At 34.6% G+C, this 15,885-nt stretch overlaps 4 protein-coding genes across 4 annotated transcripts in view; 1 reads left to right on the top strand and 3 right to left on the bottom strand.

Moving 5' to 3' along the window:
- Window positions 1-1,641, bottom strand: part of LOC118743922 (UDP-glycosyltransferase UGT4-like) — a 14,431-nt gene extending 12,790 nt beyond the window's left edge. The window contains exons 1-3 of the mRNA XM_036476682.1: window positions 1,551-1,641; window positions 1,028-1,486; window positions 3-433 (exon numbers count right to left, since the gene is read on the bottom strand). Coding sequence (XP_036332575.1) covers window positions 3-433; window positions 1,028-1,486; window positions 1,551-1,641 — 981 coding nt within the window. The remainder of the gene's footprint in view (window positions 1-2; window positions 434-1,027; window positions 1,487-1,550) is intronic.
- LOC118743202 (UDP-glucosyltransferase 2-like) overlaps window positions 1-15,885 on the top strand; it is a 93,067-nt gene that overhangs the window by 44,792 nt on the left and 32,390 nt on the right. The gene's annotated exons all lie outside the window — the stretch shown is intronic.
- On the bottom strand, window positions 5,533-7,636 carry LOC118743920 (UDP-glycosyltransferase UGT5-like). The gene is made up of 6 exons (XM_036476681.1): window positions 7,589-7,636; window positions 7,277-7,438; window positions 7,098-7,194; window positions 6,574-7,032; window positions 6,005-6,483; window positions 5,533-5,934 (listed from the first exon to the last, which is right to left on the bottom strand). The coding sequence occupies exons 1-6, from the start codon at window positions 7,634-7,636 to the stop codon at window positions 5,542-5,544; spliced, it is 1,638 nt and encodes a 545-aa protein (XP_036332574.1). The 3' UTR covers window positions 5,533-5,541.
- Window positions 10,111-15,885, bottom strand: part of LOC118743919 (UDP-glycosyltransferase UGT4-like) — a 19,153-nt gene continuing 13,378 nt past the window's right edge. The window contains exon 6 of the mRNA XM_036476680.1: window positions 10,111-10,118. Within this exon, the coding sequence (XP_036332573.1) occupies window positions 10,111-10,118 (8 nt within the window). The remainder of the gene's footprint in view (window positions 10,119-15,885) is intronic.

Genomic DNA, 15,885 nt, shown 5'->3' with positions numbered 1-15,885 from the left:
ACGGCTTCTTGTAAGCCAAAGAGTCCTCCATGGGAGATAAAAGCGCGCATGTTAGGGTGTTCTAAGATATCATTCTGTGGCAACCAGTCCTTAATCCTAACATTAGCTGGTAAATTTGGTATGCTGTCGTTTTCGAATTTCCATAAAATGCGTTGCTTCAACTGGCGGAAGACATTGAGAAATATGTCTAGCTTTTCTGCTGGCATGTCCTTGGAGTTAATCATTGTACCAAAGCTGAAGTAAATAGCACCATGTTCCGCGTCATCTAAGAATTTCTGTAAATCGGTGGGAAGTGGCTTTGTTGGATAGATATGTAGGCCCCCAATATAAACCATGTTGTCCATTTTGGGCATCACGTTCGCTAAAGGCGCGTAACTATTGATCACTATAGCAGAATGATTTTTTTCCATCGCCGAAACACTAGGGAATTTAACTGTTAAAAGTTATAAACAAATGTTGGGAATTCTCTTTTTGTCACTCATAAATATAAGGTGCAATCCCGTATTCCTCGGACTAGGACTAGTAAAACTGTCAAAAAATAAAAATTCGCTTAGAGCGAGAGAGTAACATTGAAAAGTACGGGATCGCTTTCTAGTAAAAAATGGTAACTTCTGTCAACTTCAACATAACCTCCAAATTTTGGTTGTAAATTTTTACTTACTTTGTATGTAAACACACTCAGATCACACATGTAAATAACCAAAAATACTTTCAAATTCATAAGAATCCACTTAAACAAGTTATTAATTAAATACTTTTCAACATGAATTAGCAGAGTTCACTTTTCTTTTGTTTACAATTTGATTGCCAAACACACTACAGCTGATCGTTTGACACATTTACCAGAATTTACCAGCAAAAAATTATCGGACTAAAACTGATAACTTCTGACAGAGAGAGAACCGTATTTACTCTCTTTTTTAACCTCTCAGTAGTCAGAGAACCGAGTACGGGAGCGATTTCCAGTAAAATCTGACTGATTCTGACTAGTCCGGACTCGTACGGGATCGCAACTATAACCTCTTACTTGGCAAATGTCCAAAGTGTTTCTGCACAAGCGCATCCAATGCCGGAAAGTAATCAAATTCACGATTTAAATCAACCCGAAGCGTATAAAGGCTATTCACAGCGCGTTCAAAAAAGTTCATGCGATCAGAATATGGTAAAAATTCCATTGGCACATACGACCACGGTGTCACAACACCGAACATCTGACTAAAGTAACTTTGCTGCGCAAATGTGGCGGAACTGACAACGGGTATTTTATAGATGTGAGCCAAGGCGAGAAAGGGCTCTTGATGCAACTGTTCTACCAGCAGCAAATCGTAGACGCCTTCAGTTTGTTTAGCATTAATAATTTCCTGAACTTTTGGTTGCGTTAGCGCATGTTCATTAGTGATCACAGTTACATACTTTAGGAGTTCGAAATAAAACGATAGGCTAAGTTTTAGTTCGAATACAGATTTTATTCCGGCTTTTTCATTGGCTGAAAGGAGAAAGTATTAAATTTATTTTAATTGTAAATGTTTGAATGGGTCATAAGATATTACCAAGCTTCATGACATCAATCTCTGGTTCAATGAGTATCTCTGTGTAGTTGCTACCCAAATTGAGTGGCTCCAGCGTAATTGCGGTTATCATAGTGATCTAATGGTGAATTGACCCCGAAGGCGTTTAAATTCATATAATAAAATATAAAAGGTAACTATGCTTCTACCTGATGGCCATGTTTCACCAACTCGCTGATCAGAGCTCGATGCATCTGGAAGTGACTTACGGCTGGAGCTGCGGAGACTGCAAGTATTCTGGCGCCATCTATTAAAGGTGCTTGAGCCGACAGCACAGCTCTAGTGCCAAAAGGCCAACGAGAATCCTTGTATACTGATTGGATAGAAATAGCATAAAAAAAGGTCTTATTTATAAGGCTTATACGTATGTATATGTAAGTCAAAATAATTGGCTTAAAATGGCAATAAATTAATTAACACGTATCATAATATTGAAAAATTAGTACTATTATCTTTGTTATCGACCTCATCAATTATTTTATTGTGATGTGCTGAGTCGTTAATTTTAAGTATTGATCATTACTCGGTACCGTTTTGAAAGCATCCATTACCTTCGATACACGGTATCGATGTGTTGAAACTTCTAATAAGAGTGTACAACAGCCAAACATATGGAACAACTTTTTTCAGGAGAGCCTCGCATTTGAAAAGCCGAATGCTCATAGATAAGCTCTAATCGTGAATAAAACGTAAATGTTTGTATGTATATATATATTCTGCATAAGTTTTATGACAGTTATGCGATAAAAACCGGAATAAGGCTTTCTCTAAAACTTCTTACTGTCACGTTCCTGGTTTTAAAAATTTACCCAACGAGAATTTCGAGAGTACATATTGCACACCATCTTCAAAAGTGACACAACTCGAGATAACACGTTCGTCAGAAAATGCGAAAAACTATTTCGTAGCACATGCTAATCATATGGGCAAGGGAGATTTTACCTTAGGTTTTTTCAATAAATTATAACAAATTTTTTTTTATAAGGGTTTTGTGCATATTTTTAGTGCATAATTTCAAAATTGCGAAAATTTTGAGTTGTGTCACTTTTGAAGATCGTGTGCGATATATTATATTAGCTTGGAGCTGATGGCACCGCAATGCATTGAAGAGCGAACTACCATAGGTATTACGAATTAAAAAAAGTCAAATAATGTTGGCTAGTGCGATGAGTACAAGAAGGCGATGAGAATGTTGTTTGCGACGGTAATATTTCATTCTTTAATAATTTCTTTATAAACTTTAAATATATACATAAATAGTACGATGAAAATTTAATGTATTGCATCGGTATCGGGTACGGAAAAGGAAGTACCTATTGGGTACCGAAATTTATTTAAAGTTTGGGTATCGACAATTCAGCACATCACTATTCTTTGACAAGCACTTTCGATAAAAAAGCAAGAATTTGTCGAATTTAAGTGAACAAGTATGATTAAATCAAGCAGTTTCCTTGTGATGGTATTAACGTGTCAATGCCCTGGATATTGAATTTAAATACGTAGTTTAATAATAAATGGATTCAAATTCTACCTGACGATTAAATCTTTTAAAAAAAAGTCAGCGCATTCACCCCTCGGTGTTCACGTCTCTGATGACAATTAAATTTTGGAAACTTTAAAGACTTAAAGACGATTTTTAAATCACAGTGATTTTTTATGGCTATTGCGATCGCTAGTTCTTTTAATAACACAAAAAATATGTAATAGTTCTAATAAATGATGACAAATCAGTGTTGGTGCATGTAGGAATAATTCAATAGCCGTAGGGATTTCAGTCGCACAAATCAGTGTAGGGAAAAGAGGAAAAGGTTTCATTTATTCGCTCAGGAATTTTCGTATTTACGTATTTATTAATATTTGCAGCCAACTTACTCGTTGATACAAATTTTGAAATATGTAAAAACTGAAATGCAAATAACGTGATCAAATGACAATTTAAAAGAACCGTGGAAGGATAATCCAAAAAGGCAAAATGTATACATATGTAAGAGCATATTCACAATGACTAATTCAAAATTGTAAAAGCACCATTTCTACCATCATAGAGAAAAATCATCACATATCAGAATGTTCTGAGTGCATTTATTGTAGAATATCTCAAACTATACAACGGAAACGTCAGAGGCGCCTGACAACACTACAAATGTTCAAGGCCAAAAATTTAAAGCAACCCTCATAGTTATGATAAGCACTATATACGTATGCACATTAGGGTGGTCCAAAATAAGTAAAGTCGGCATTTTAATGCTCTCACCGCCTCATATCTTGTATATTGTATATCGAAAAAATATACCCCTATTTTTTATTTTGAAATCAATATGGAATTAAAACAAATATTTAGAGGTCGTTCAAAGCGCTCAAAATTTTCCATGTATTTTATATGGGGAAAAAACCACTTTTTCTTGAAATTGTATGAAATTCTTGAAAATCCATATTTTTCGATCGGAAAACTCTGGTTCTCTTCAGGAGCCTTCCAATAAAAATACCCAATTTTTTATTTTACCATTTTAAGTGCCAAATTTTTTTTTATTTATCCCCCCATTGCATTTTCTGGGGTTTTGGTGGATGAATAAAATATAGTTACTATGAAAAAATAGTTAAATAAGAAACTGGGTATAATTACTAGGAATCTCCGGCAGAGAAACAGATTCTTCCGTTCGAAAAATATTGATTCTCAAGAATTCTAAACCATTTCTTCAAAAAATTGTTTTGTTTTCATATTAATACATGGAAAAGTTTGAGCGCTTCGAGCGACTTCTAAATATTTTTTGATATCAAAATAAAAATTAGGGGTATATTTTATTCGGTGAAGAACCTAATTTGCCCACCCGGGCTTTAAAGTCGGCATGCACGATTTTTGGGCCATACCATAACGTCCTTTTCTTCCGTCGCACGGTGCATTTTTTTTGGGGGTTTGAGTGATCAAAATTAGATAAAAACATAAAGAAGTATATGAAATATTTTTAATTGTAATAATCACCTAAATATATAAAAATGCTGATTTAATGAAAATGTTGTAGATGATTTCCGACCCTCTAATCACATCACTTCGACACAATGTAAAAAAATATTGGGAAAAGAAGTTGCTGCATATCTTTTGGTATAAACATTTTTAAACCACTTTTTATTGTTCTTCGAAGTTCAATTTAAGAATTAATATTTTTGCATTGTCAATTATAGTAGAAAAAATTTCAAGTTAGACAAAAAACGGTCGGAAAAATGCTAAATTTTTCCCCAACTTTAATATGAATAAATATGATTTCTAACCTATTTGTGGCTGATTTTACGGAGCAAAATTAAAAAAATAATTAAAAATTTAAATTTTATCGATAATTTTCATTAAAATATTTCCGAAGATCTTGAAGTTTGAATGAGAATTGTATCATTTTAAACTCTTTTTCGTGCCAGTTTACAAAGTCGATTTTTTTTTAATTTTTTTTGCAGCTATTAATAATTACAATACAAAAAATATAAAAAATCGATAAAATATGTTTTTTGATAATCTAAAAGAACTGTCAGTGTATATATATATATACGTATATAGTGTACGTATATATTTCAATTTATTTTTTAAACTTGGGCTAACTTTTCGAGGTAAAAGTGAAGCATTATTTAAATTTTTTGCGAAAAAAATTTTAAGCCCATTCAAATATTATAGATTATTGATCACTCACACCGCTAAAAAAAAGTACACTGTGCACAGGTGACACCCGCTTGCAGTCGAATCTCATGATGAACAGACCCTGCTAGCATGCACCTTTCAAACGTCAGCGTTTGTTACGCTCGATTCTACCTACATTCCGACTAGCCTACATTAATCCAATATTTATTCCTTCGAAAATTGAAGCTACTCTTTAATAATACAAAATTAAAAATTAATACAAAATGTTGTAAATTTTATTTATACACTTAAAAACGATATTCAACAACAACACTTCCCTAACTATTTGTTTAATGTTCAAAATCCATTTTATTACTGCACTTTTTGTTTACTTTTCCCACCACTAATCCTTCGTAAAATCCAACGCAGCGATAATATACAAACTCCGACTGCCGCTGCAACCACGGCCGCAACCAGAGCAGCAACATCCAGTAAGTAGAACTGATACCATTTCAAATCCATGCCAGCGGCACGCAAATGACGTGCACCATTGTGGCGTACAACATAGTCGATCCAATAGAGTAAAGTCTCGCGGGGACCCATTGGACGATCGCGGAAAATGCGCGAGAACCGTTTGGCAGTATCCAGGTATTTAGGATTATAGAGTAACTCCTCCAGACCTTGTTTCAAATCTTCGCGTGTGAACGTACGAAAATCCAAAGAAAGGCCACGGCCAGCAGTCTGAGCTTGCAAAAGATTTAATTGCTGGCGAATGAAAGAAAAATATTAAGACAATGGGAATTACGAAAAAGTTTTTGTTTAATTTCCAACTCACCTGATCGAAAAAGAAAGGCATACCCAAAACTGGCACTCCATGGTACACAGATTCCTGTGAACCAAAAAGTCCGCCGTGGGTGATAAAAACACGTACATTAGGGTGTGCTAAAATATCATTTTGTGGCATCCACTTTTTCGTCATAACATTGGCTGGTAAATTCGGTATGCTGTCGTTCTCGAATTTCCACAAGACGCGTTGTTTTAGCTGACGGAAAACATCGATAAACATTCGTAGTTTTTCTAGTGGCATGTCTTTGCCCTGAACTTGGGTACCAAAGCTAAAGTAAATGGCGCCATGCTCTGCCTCATCCAGAAATTTCTGTAAATCGGTGGGTAGTGGCTTCGGTGGATAGATATGCAAGCCACCAACATTAATAATGCTATCGATTGTGGGTGCCGCCGGGGCTAAGGGTGTGTGGTTATTTATGAATATGGCAGACAGATTCTTCTCCATAGCCGAACTGCTAGGGAATTTAACTGTAATAAATATTTTAAAGCCAGGAATAATAAGTTTTCGTTTAACAGTAAATTGAGTATATTTTTAATAAAAATTTGAAAATTCCTTACTTGGCAAATGTCCAAAGTATTTCTGCACAAGCGCATCTACTTTGGGAAAGTAATCAAATTCGCGTTGTAGATCCATGCGAAGTGAGTAGTAGGCATTGGTGCATCGTTCCCAAAAGTTCATGCGCTCAGTTAGTGGTAGAAACCCGGAAGGGACATACGACCAAGGCGAAATTATGCCAAACATCTGACTCATGTAGTTTTGTTGCGCGTATGTGGCAGAGCTGACAACGGGTATTTTATAGATGTGAGCCAAGGCGAGAAAGGCTTCTTGGTTTAACTGTTCTACCAGCAGCAAATCGTAGACGCCTTCAGTTTGTTTAGCATTGATAATTGCTTGCACCTTCGGCACATTTAGCGTATGTTCGGATACCACCAAACCCATCATTTCAGTCATTTTCATTATAAAAGACGGACTCATTTCCGTTTCATAAACGGAATTTGTGTCGCCCTGATCTTTACCTGCATTGAGAGAGTAACAACAACAATTTAAGAAATTAAAAATTTCCCTTACCATTCAAACTTACCAAGGTCCATATATTTGAACTCGGGCTCAATGAGTATCTCTGTGTAGTTGCTGCCAAGTTTGAGCGGCGCAAGTGTGAGTGCGGTTATCATGGTGACCTAATGGTGGATTCAAAATAAATGGATTAATTTCATATGTATGTACATATGTAAAAATCTGTGTGGGAAAGACTGTTTTTACCTGATGGCCATGTTTCACCAACTCGCTAATCAGAGTTCGATGCATCTGGTAGTGACTGGCGCCCGGAAATACATAGACTGCGAGTATTTTTGCGCCATTAGTGGTGGGTGCTTGAGACAGCAGTCCAGCCAATGCTAACATGAAAACGAGAATTTTTGAACTCTACAAATAAAAAGCCGGGTTTGAGTAATTAAGTACCATAACGATATTGTTAATTATTATCGGTTAATTGAGAATGTTTGAGTCAATTGAATTTCTAATTTTGTATTTCCCTTAAATATGAGAATTCAATTTTCTCGCTTCGTTTCTTGCTTCATACAAATTATATTTGCACGAATATTTTCGGGAGCTCTTTGTCATATTAAATGTGGGAAAAATGGCTGGTAGAAGCTGAGTTCCAAGCTTTCCCATGGTCAAAGATTATAAGACATTCAACCCAATTCTTAACAGTATCGGGGAGTTTGTTCTAAGAGAATTTGTACCTCCCGAAATCCTCTTATAATTAACTCCCAGGGAGTAGCATTTTCGCCAAAAATTTGGAAGGAGGAAATTCGAACTGCGAAAAAGCTGTTTGACACTTTTTTGACAGCCCAACTCCGCTATTTAATATAAAAAATTTTCAGAGAATTTTTATTCATGATAGGAGGAATGAGAAAAGAGACGGAGTTCCTGTTGAGAATCGGCCTGATTTACTTTGCTGAGTACTCTTCTGCGAAGTTTACAGGAGTGAGCTTGACTACCTACTTTACGGTGATATGCAATGCCTCATAGCACGAACACAATGAAAACGACGAGCTACGGACCACAACTGTCAAATTATTTTTCCACGTATTCTTATGTAGATATTAATTTTGGCAACGACAGGGCTAGGCGACAACTGTGGTTGTGGCCGGATTAGATCTATTTCAAGTTTTCCAGCGATAGATAAGGTTCTTCAAACTTATATAAATTCATGTCGCCATCGGCAAAGCCAGAATCCAGCCCCAGGGTTAGACAAAAGTACTTCAACTCAGTGGAAGCATTGACCATAGATGAAAATTCGACCATTTATAAGATTTATTTTTTATTTTATTTAGATTTATTTTTAAAAATTGCATGTTTCTGAACAAGTTTTGTTACCATTCCTATACATATATGTAATCCTTGTGGCAAGTTATAGCTTACAATTTATTTTCTTTTCTCGATAAAAAAAGACATTCGAGAAAACTCAATGACTTTTAAAAGAACAAGGCATAATCGTCGAACTGTTGTGTATATTTTTCTAAAGCAACACAAATTTCACGAAGCTAGATAAACAGAAAATAAGCTCAAAATCCATTTTATTGAATACAAAGATTTCGATTTTTTACCCATTTCTGTACATATTTACCATTCTTGTTAATCCCTGCCAAAAATATTTTTCGATTCTTCCAATTATTTCTGTATCGATTAATGCCACCGTACACTGAAAACTATAATTTTGCACTAAAACAATAATACTTCAGGTGCCTTATATTTAATTTCTAATAAATTTTTCAAGTTCTTGCTTATCAGTGTGTTAGGATAAGATTTTCATTGTAAAATTATTTGGTAGAAGCGCAAATCATGTTTGAATACAGGTGCAATCATAGCGATAACAACTGCAAAGTATTGGAATTTCACTTTCATATAGCTTCTCAATGGTATACATATGTATGTACATACATACGTACATATGCATGTAGATTATCGTTATTCCATTTATTTATGTCATTCCTAATGATAATATTAATGATATATTGACGCTTACACTTTTGTTAATTGTTTGGCCGAACTTCTCCTCCAATTTGCGGTGTGCGCCCTATAAGGGCAAATATGGAGGGAAAGTGATGAAGAAATGATAAAAATAAAAGTAAAAACAAAGATATGGGGATGAGGATACCGATAAAGGTAAAGATGAAGAAGAGGAAGAAAGATTATAAAGAGATAGATAGACACAGATACCCAATCTGGGAACTATTTTGGGATTTTAGAGATTTTCGGGTATCTCGGAATTTATCGATATAGCAATCGATATTTTTGTCAATTTTCTTATCGATATTTTTATCGATTTTGTTATCGATATTTTTACCGATTTTCTAACGATATTTTAAACGATTTTGCTATCGATATTGTTATTTGTTTTGTTATCGATATTGTTATGGGTTTTGTTGTCGATTATTTATCGATTCTGTTAAAAGTTATTTATCGATTCTTTTATCGATATTTTTATTGATTTTCTAACGATATTTTAAACGAATTTTTATCGATTATTTATCGATTTCGTTACCAAGTATTTATCGATTTGTTTGTCGATTTTGTATCGCTATTGTTATCGAATTTTCTATCGATTATTTAATGAACTTCTTATGGATAATTTTATCGATTTTGTTATCGATATTGTTATAGATTTTTTTATCGATTATTAATCGATTTTGTTATCAATTATTTATCGATGTATTATCGGTTAATTATTGATTTTGTTATAATTTATTTATCGATTTGGTTATCAATTATTTATCGATTTTGTTATCGATGTTTTAATCGAATATGTTAAAGATATCTTTATCGACATTTTTATCGATTTTTTAATCGTTCTTCGTTATCCCTTTGTTATCGATTATTTATTGATTTTGTCATCGATATTTATATCGTTCTTCTAATTGGTTTTTATACCAATAGTATTATCGATTTTACTATCGAAATCGAATTTGTCATCGATTTTGTTATCGGTTTTGTTATCGATATTTTGTTGGATGTTACTATGGATTTTGTTAAAAATAAAGATAAAGGGAAACAGGATAACATAAATTTTATTAGAACGAACAGCGGTAGAATTAGGGATCTAGATAGAAAAAAGAGAAAAAATATAACCTTAATCAAAAGTAGATGTGTGTATATACATATGTACAAATGTATGTAAATTGGTTATGAGACAAAAGAGGTATGTAACGTAAGTTTCACTTCTCCAGTACGGCCCAGGCGCACTTACTTTTTTTCTAATTTAGATGTGGCTTGGACCAGGTAGCGAACGCAGACCCTACGAAGTGGTCGTCCGCACCTATAACAACTCAGCCCCAGCGTCACATATATACCTAGATTTTATTATGGCTCATTTATGCAATTATTAAAGTTCGATTCGTGCAAAAGTAGTCGATAAGAGTTGCTCTTCTCAGAATTTGCAGAAATGTAAGCAAATTTTTAAGAAACTAACAACAACTTAAAATTGCAATTGAATATTTATGTATATTTTTCACTAATTCGCTAATAAATTTGATGCTTTCGGCTTTTGACAGCTTCAGGCCAACGCTTGCTCAAAATTTCATATGACCTTCTGCCAAAAATTTTATTATTTAGTCTCCATTTATTTACGTGTGTATATACATTATTTATACTATATTATTATTTTTTGAATTTTTATATTTTATGTGGATACAGTTTAATATAATTTTTGTGTCGCTGTTATATGTGATCAAAAATGCTGTACTCTTATTTAGCTCACAGCTTGTTTTAAAAAATTGGCAAACATATAGAATTTTGCAGACATCTCCGTTTGATAACAATAAACGGAAAATGGCGACGGTTAGATTTCAATTCATAATGAGTGAAAAACACTCAAGTGGGCCACACAAAATTTAACGGTTAAGCTTTTTTCGCACAAATCACTTTATTCGGTTTACAACCATAAAAAATATAGTTTGAGCAATTTTAAAAAGTTCGAAATTTTACAGGAGTTATTTTTATTAACTATTTTTTGATGAATTCAGTAATTATTTATTATCCTCTGATTCATAGCATGTATCTTGCTGATTTTTTTCATGATAATAGTTAATTAGACACGTTTTAGCTTGATTTTTTCAATTTTTAAATAATCATTATTTTGTACAACGTTTTTATTTTTTGAAATTTGTTGTAAACCGAATAAAGTGATTTGTGCGACAAAATCTTGGCCGTCCAATTTTGGGTGGCCAACTTGAGAGATTTTCACTCATACCAAACGCATCCCTAGGTCACCAGCGCATTGTTCGGGTTAGAAAGAAAAAACCTTCTTTAACGTTCGTATTTGAACTTTACGTGAAGTTCGTTAATGTTGCCAGGCAGACGTACCATTGACAAAGTTTATAGTAAAATAGTAAAGATTAGATTTGTTTTCGCAAGAATATAATGAATGTATGATTGTTCTTATCTCGCGAAGTTTTATTTTATTTTATTTGATGACTTTCACAAAAATATCAATTTCACTTTTATAACCATAGCTTCACAACGGCATACATTACCTTATTATATGAACAAATTCGAAAGCGCCACTTTTTTCCTGTCCGCTTGACGTGAAATGACCCAAAACTTACAGTGCAGACGTACGCTAGACAAATTTGTAGTAATGTAGTAAATATTAGAATTGTTTACTTGCGTAATAATTCTATGATTGTTCTTATCTTGCGAAGCTTTATTTTATTTTATTTGATGACTTTTACAAAAATATCAATTTCACTTTTTTATCCATACCTTCACAACGGCATATATAACTACATAGGTACATTAACCTTAGAATACTAACTCATGTACATACGTAGGTAGGTACATTAGGCTGGGTCGATTTTGTATGGGGGAAAATAAAAGTCATTTGACCGCATTGTAATAGTAATATTATGATGTCCTAGGTCTAAGCCAATTGTTATTGGCCAAGAAGGATTAATTTAAAACTTATCTTTAGCCCGCGCAATTGAATTAAAGTGTATGGATTTGGAAAATGAAACGTTGGCTTGTAATATCTATGGAATGCGTCAATTTTTATAAACAGAACGATATATCAAATTAAAGGTTGTTAAATTTTGTATCTCACCATCATTTATCATTTTTCAATAAGTCTACAAGTTTTTACGATATTAAGCTAAAACTTACAAAAACTATAATTTTCCCTTATGAATTTTCAATTCTTCATTACTTCAGCAAGAAAGTGAAAAAGACAAAAAGTGAGACGAGATTTACTCGTATTTCAAACGTTTTAATATTTTCGGATGTTTATATAATATTAAAATGACCACGGACTTGGTCACGCCGATTTGGTCAGTTTTCAAGATCGTGGCGAATGAATGTATTGTCAAAGAATAGGAAGATAAGCACATTTTTCGTGGTTTCTAAATTTGCCGTTGTATGAAAGTAGGGGACGTGCAATAAGTGTTTAGATATATATAAATATATTAGTTAATTCCATTATGTGAAAAAGTTTCTGTAGGTAAATGCAATAGTCTTTAACATATCCTGGGAAATCCTTTTGAGGACTCTCCAATTGGACGATATTGCTTTGCATTCAGCTTTAACGAAAAAAGTCACTCGCTGGCACAGTTTTCTGTGATCCGGTTCTTTTATTTAAAGGTTATTTATACAATTGAAGAGACATTTTTTTAGAAAAAAACTGGATATCCACTTAATTTTTTCGATATAACTTTGGTAAATGTTACTCGATGGGTACGTAATAATTATAAAATTGAAGGCGAGACTAACTATTACTGATTTATGATAATAATATGATGAAAATCGTTCAGATTATAAACCAATTATTTTAAAATAAAAAATTTTAAACAAAATGTTTTTGTCATTTTGCTATATTTGCAATTTTTAAATTGTATGCATAAACATAAGTAAACTAGTTAGTGTTTCTAGAAGTTGTGCCTGTTAAGTGTTTCCACACTCATTTGCATAAACAAAATTTTTCCACGATGATGGAAAATAATGGCTATTCTATTAGAGCTGCCGAAATTGTTCCTAAATTTGCAAAAATTCGCAAACTATTGCCAATATTAAAAAAAGATTAGACTATTTGGAACCAGCGACCTAAATTCACGTCAAAAATATTAATGCTGTTACTTAAATCTTTTGACTATAAGCCAGTGCAATTATCAAGAGAACAATTAAAATTTTCTTGAAAATAGATGAGTTTGAGATTAACGATAAGATAAAGGGCTGCGCGAAATGATACTTGACTTTATCTTTTGCGTTAAAGGATTCATTATCTAATAATATGCACAACCCTTTTTACTGGACCCAGAATTTTTAACAAGAATTGGTCTTGTTCGAATAGTGTGCTGTGGGTAACTTGGCGGTCGATGCCCGGGCTCTCACAATTAAAATAAAATACTAATATTTTGCAGGCTTGTTGCTGACTTCATGATACAATATATTTCCACTATTACCAAGGGATTTGAGAAAAATTAGATTTTCGACCCGCCCTAATGTACATATCTGAATTTAATTGTGGCTCATTTGGGCATTCTTGGCATTGTATGGCAAAAAGTGATAGTAGAAGTTTTCTTCTAAGGAATCTCTTGAAGGAGCTTTGTGGGTGGAAGGCCCAGTTAATTGACTACAAATCAAAAAAATGTTTTTTTGAAGAAGTATGTAGGTTTAAATACATTACATAGATGTATCAGGTATAGAAATAAAATAGCTATCCAAGAAATGCGATGGACGGGACAGGGAAACGTAATTTGGTGTTGGATTCGTGGTAGGAGAGAGACTTCGTCGACGAGTCAAATCCGAAGCGATTCAAGATTATTCAAGATCTCGCTCATCTGCCCCCATCCGCAGACGGAAGAGAAGGACGAGGCGTCCAAGGATCTCTTCTATGGGAAGGGACCTTTGGCGCCACAATCGGAAAATTTAGCCTCCACGATGAAACGTTCGGTAATGGACTAAGACTGATTGACTTCACCGGGGCCCGAAACACGGTAGTATGCAGTACTAGGTTTCACCATGAGAAGATCCATTAAACTACATGGCTGTCTCCAGATCGAAAAACGAGAAACCATCGATCATGTTGTGATAGACGTGTTTCCAGTGACTTAGACATACGCACACTCCGAGAACCAAACATCGACTCGGACCACTATTTTGCTGCAGCCAAGATAAGCACCCGCCTCTATTCAGCAAAAAATGTGCGCCCAAAAATGCAAGGAAAGCTTAACTAGGAAAGCTGTAGTCACAAGCGACGGCTAATACATTCGCTCGGCTAGACTCCCACACCTGCTTTAACAGAGCACTATTCAATAAACCGAAATATGCGAGCAGTAGAAAAACATTTTCCGGCCCGAAAGAACAACTGGTATGATAAGGAGTGTCAAAAAGCTGCAGATAAAAAAGATGCCGCCTACAGGGCCACGCTACGATTGGGCGCAACGCGAGTCAAATGGGACCGTCGTTGGGAACTGAAGACGGAAGCGAGATATATTTGCCGCGATAAGAGGAGAAAGGCTGAAATACGTGAGTTAGGCGACTTACTGAAAGTTTCAAGACCAAGGCGAACTCCTGTAAGAACAACCCTGGCGACCTAGTGACCGGTGTCCAAAATGTACTTAAATTATGGAAGGAACACCTTTCCACCCTATCGAATGGCAACAGCACTGAAAGTAGTGGATAAGACAATGGGGTCGATGTCCCACCGTCACTTACGACACAGTTGGGAATCCCCAAATAATTTCTTGAAGCTCTTTCATTTGACATCCGTCGTTAATATTTCATAAAACTTGGGAATAAAATAGTTCAATTAGGCTACTCAAATCGGTGGCAATCCTATTCAAAATATTTCCAAACTACTATTTTCCTAAACCTATTTTGTATGACACCCCCACTCTTTCGTTGGGAAAACATTAATTTTTCAAATAATGTTTATATTCGTTTACTCATTGGATATATTTGTTCGGGCATGCACCGGATTGGTTGACGTGTTATCTCTGCCTTGTGGACGACGATTTGTCGGAGAAAATTCTGCGTATTTATTTGGCCATGACTTCTCGGATTTAATGGATCTTCACCACATCTAACATATTAGTTAGAGTTGGGAATCTTCCTACTAAGATAGTTTAGATTCTTTACGAGAATTAAAAGATATTTTTTTTCCTTTGAATCAAAAGTGTTGAAAACGTTAAAATGTATTGTACCTAAAAAATAAATTTATGCTCGTTTTCCACTCTGAATGTGCATATAATAAAACCACGATGCTGCTTTTATTTTCCGATATTAACATCATTATTCTCAGCACCAGGGTCATTAGGGTAGCATTATCCAGTTTAGAGAAGCTCTACATCTGCCTCCGCTTAACATAATTGCTCAAAGAAAACCCGTTATTTCCCCCTTAATCCCCAGACTCTTGGACTCATGGTATGCCTGGTTATATGGAAATCTTAGGGACAATGGCACCCACACCGAAACCTGCAACTACTAATTACTGCATACCATCTAGTATATTCACTAAAAACAACAAAAATACCATACCAACTCGACAGGATTAGTACAACACAAATGCAACACTATCGAGGCGTATTAATACAGAAGGCTCTAAACTCAACGGAAAGGTTGGTGGAGAAGTCTTCTCCCTAGGGCTGGAACTAAAATATCTCTTCGGTTTCTTGGCAACTCTAGTGATACTTTGCGAAAGTGCTGGCTATCCAGGAGGCTACTCTCCACCAGGTCAAAAGACCTAAGGTCAAAAGACATATATTTATCTTCTGACAGTCTAGCAGCCCTGAAAGCTCTAGACTCATGCATACACAATACGAAGTCTCTCACTGAATGCCACATATCTCAAAACAAGATTTCCCAGCGGTATAGAATAC

This window comes from Rhagoletis pomonella, unplaced genomic scaffold (genome assembly GCF_013731165.1).
Source record: "Rhagoletis pomonella isolate Grant_MI unplaced genomic scaffold, Rhpom_1.0 Rhpom_scaffold_00007, whole genome shotgun sequence".
NCBI classification, from domain to species: domain Eukaryota; kingdom Metazoa; phylum Arthropoda; class Insecta; order Diptera; family Tephritidae; genus Rhagoletis; species Rhagoletis pomonella.
This window is presented reverse-complemented; position numbering and strand designations above follow the sequence as displayed.

Coding starts and splice junctions, on each gene's coding strand:
- LOC118743920 (XM_036476681.1), bottom strand. CDS start 7,636: ATGACAAAGAGCTCCCGAAAATATTCGTGCAAATATAATTTGTATGAA. Junction 7,195..7,276: donor TGGTGAAACATGGCCATCAG/GTAAAAACAGTC, acceptor ATCCACCATTAG/GTCACCATGATAACCGCACT. Junction 7,033..7,097: donor GTTCAAATATATGGACCTTG/GTAAGTTTGAAT, acceptor CTCTCAATGCAG/GTAAAGATCAGGGCGACACA.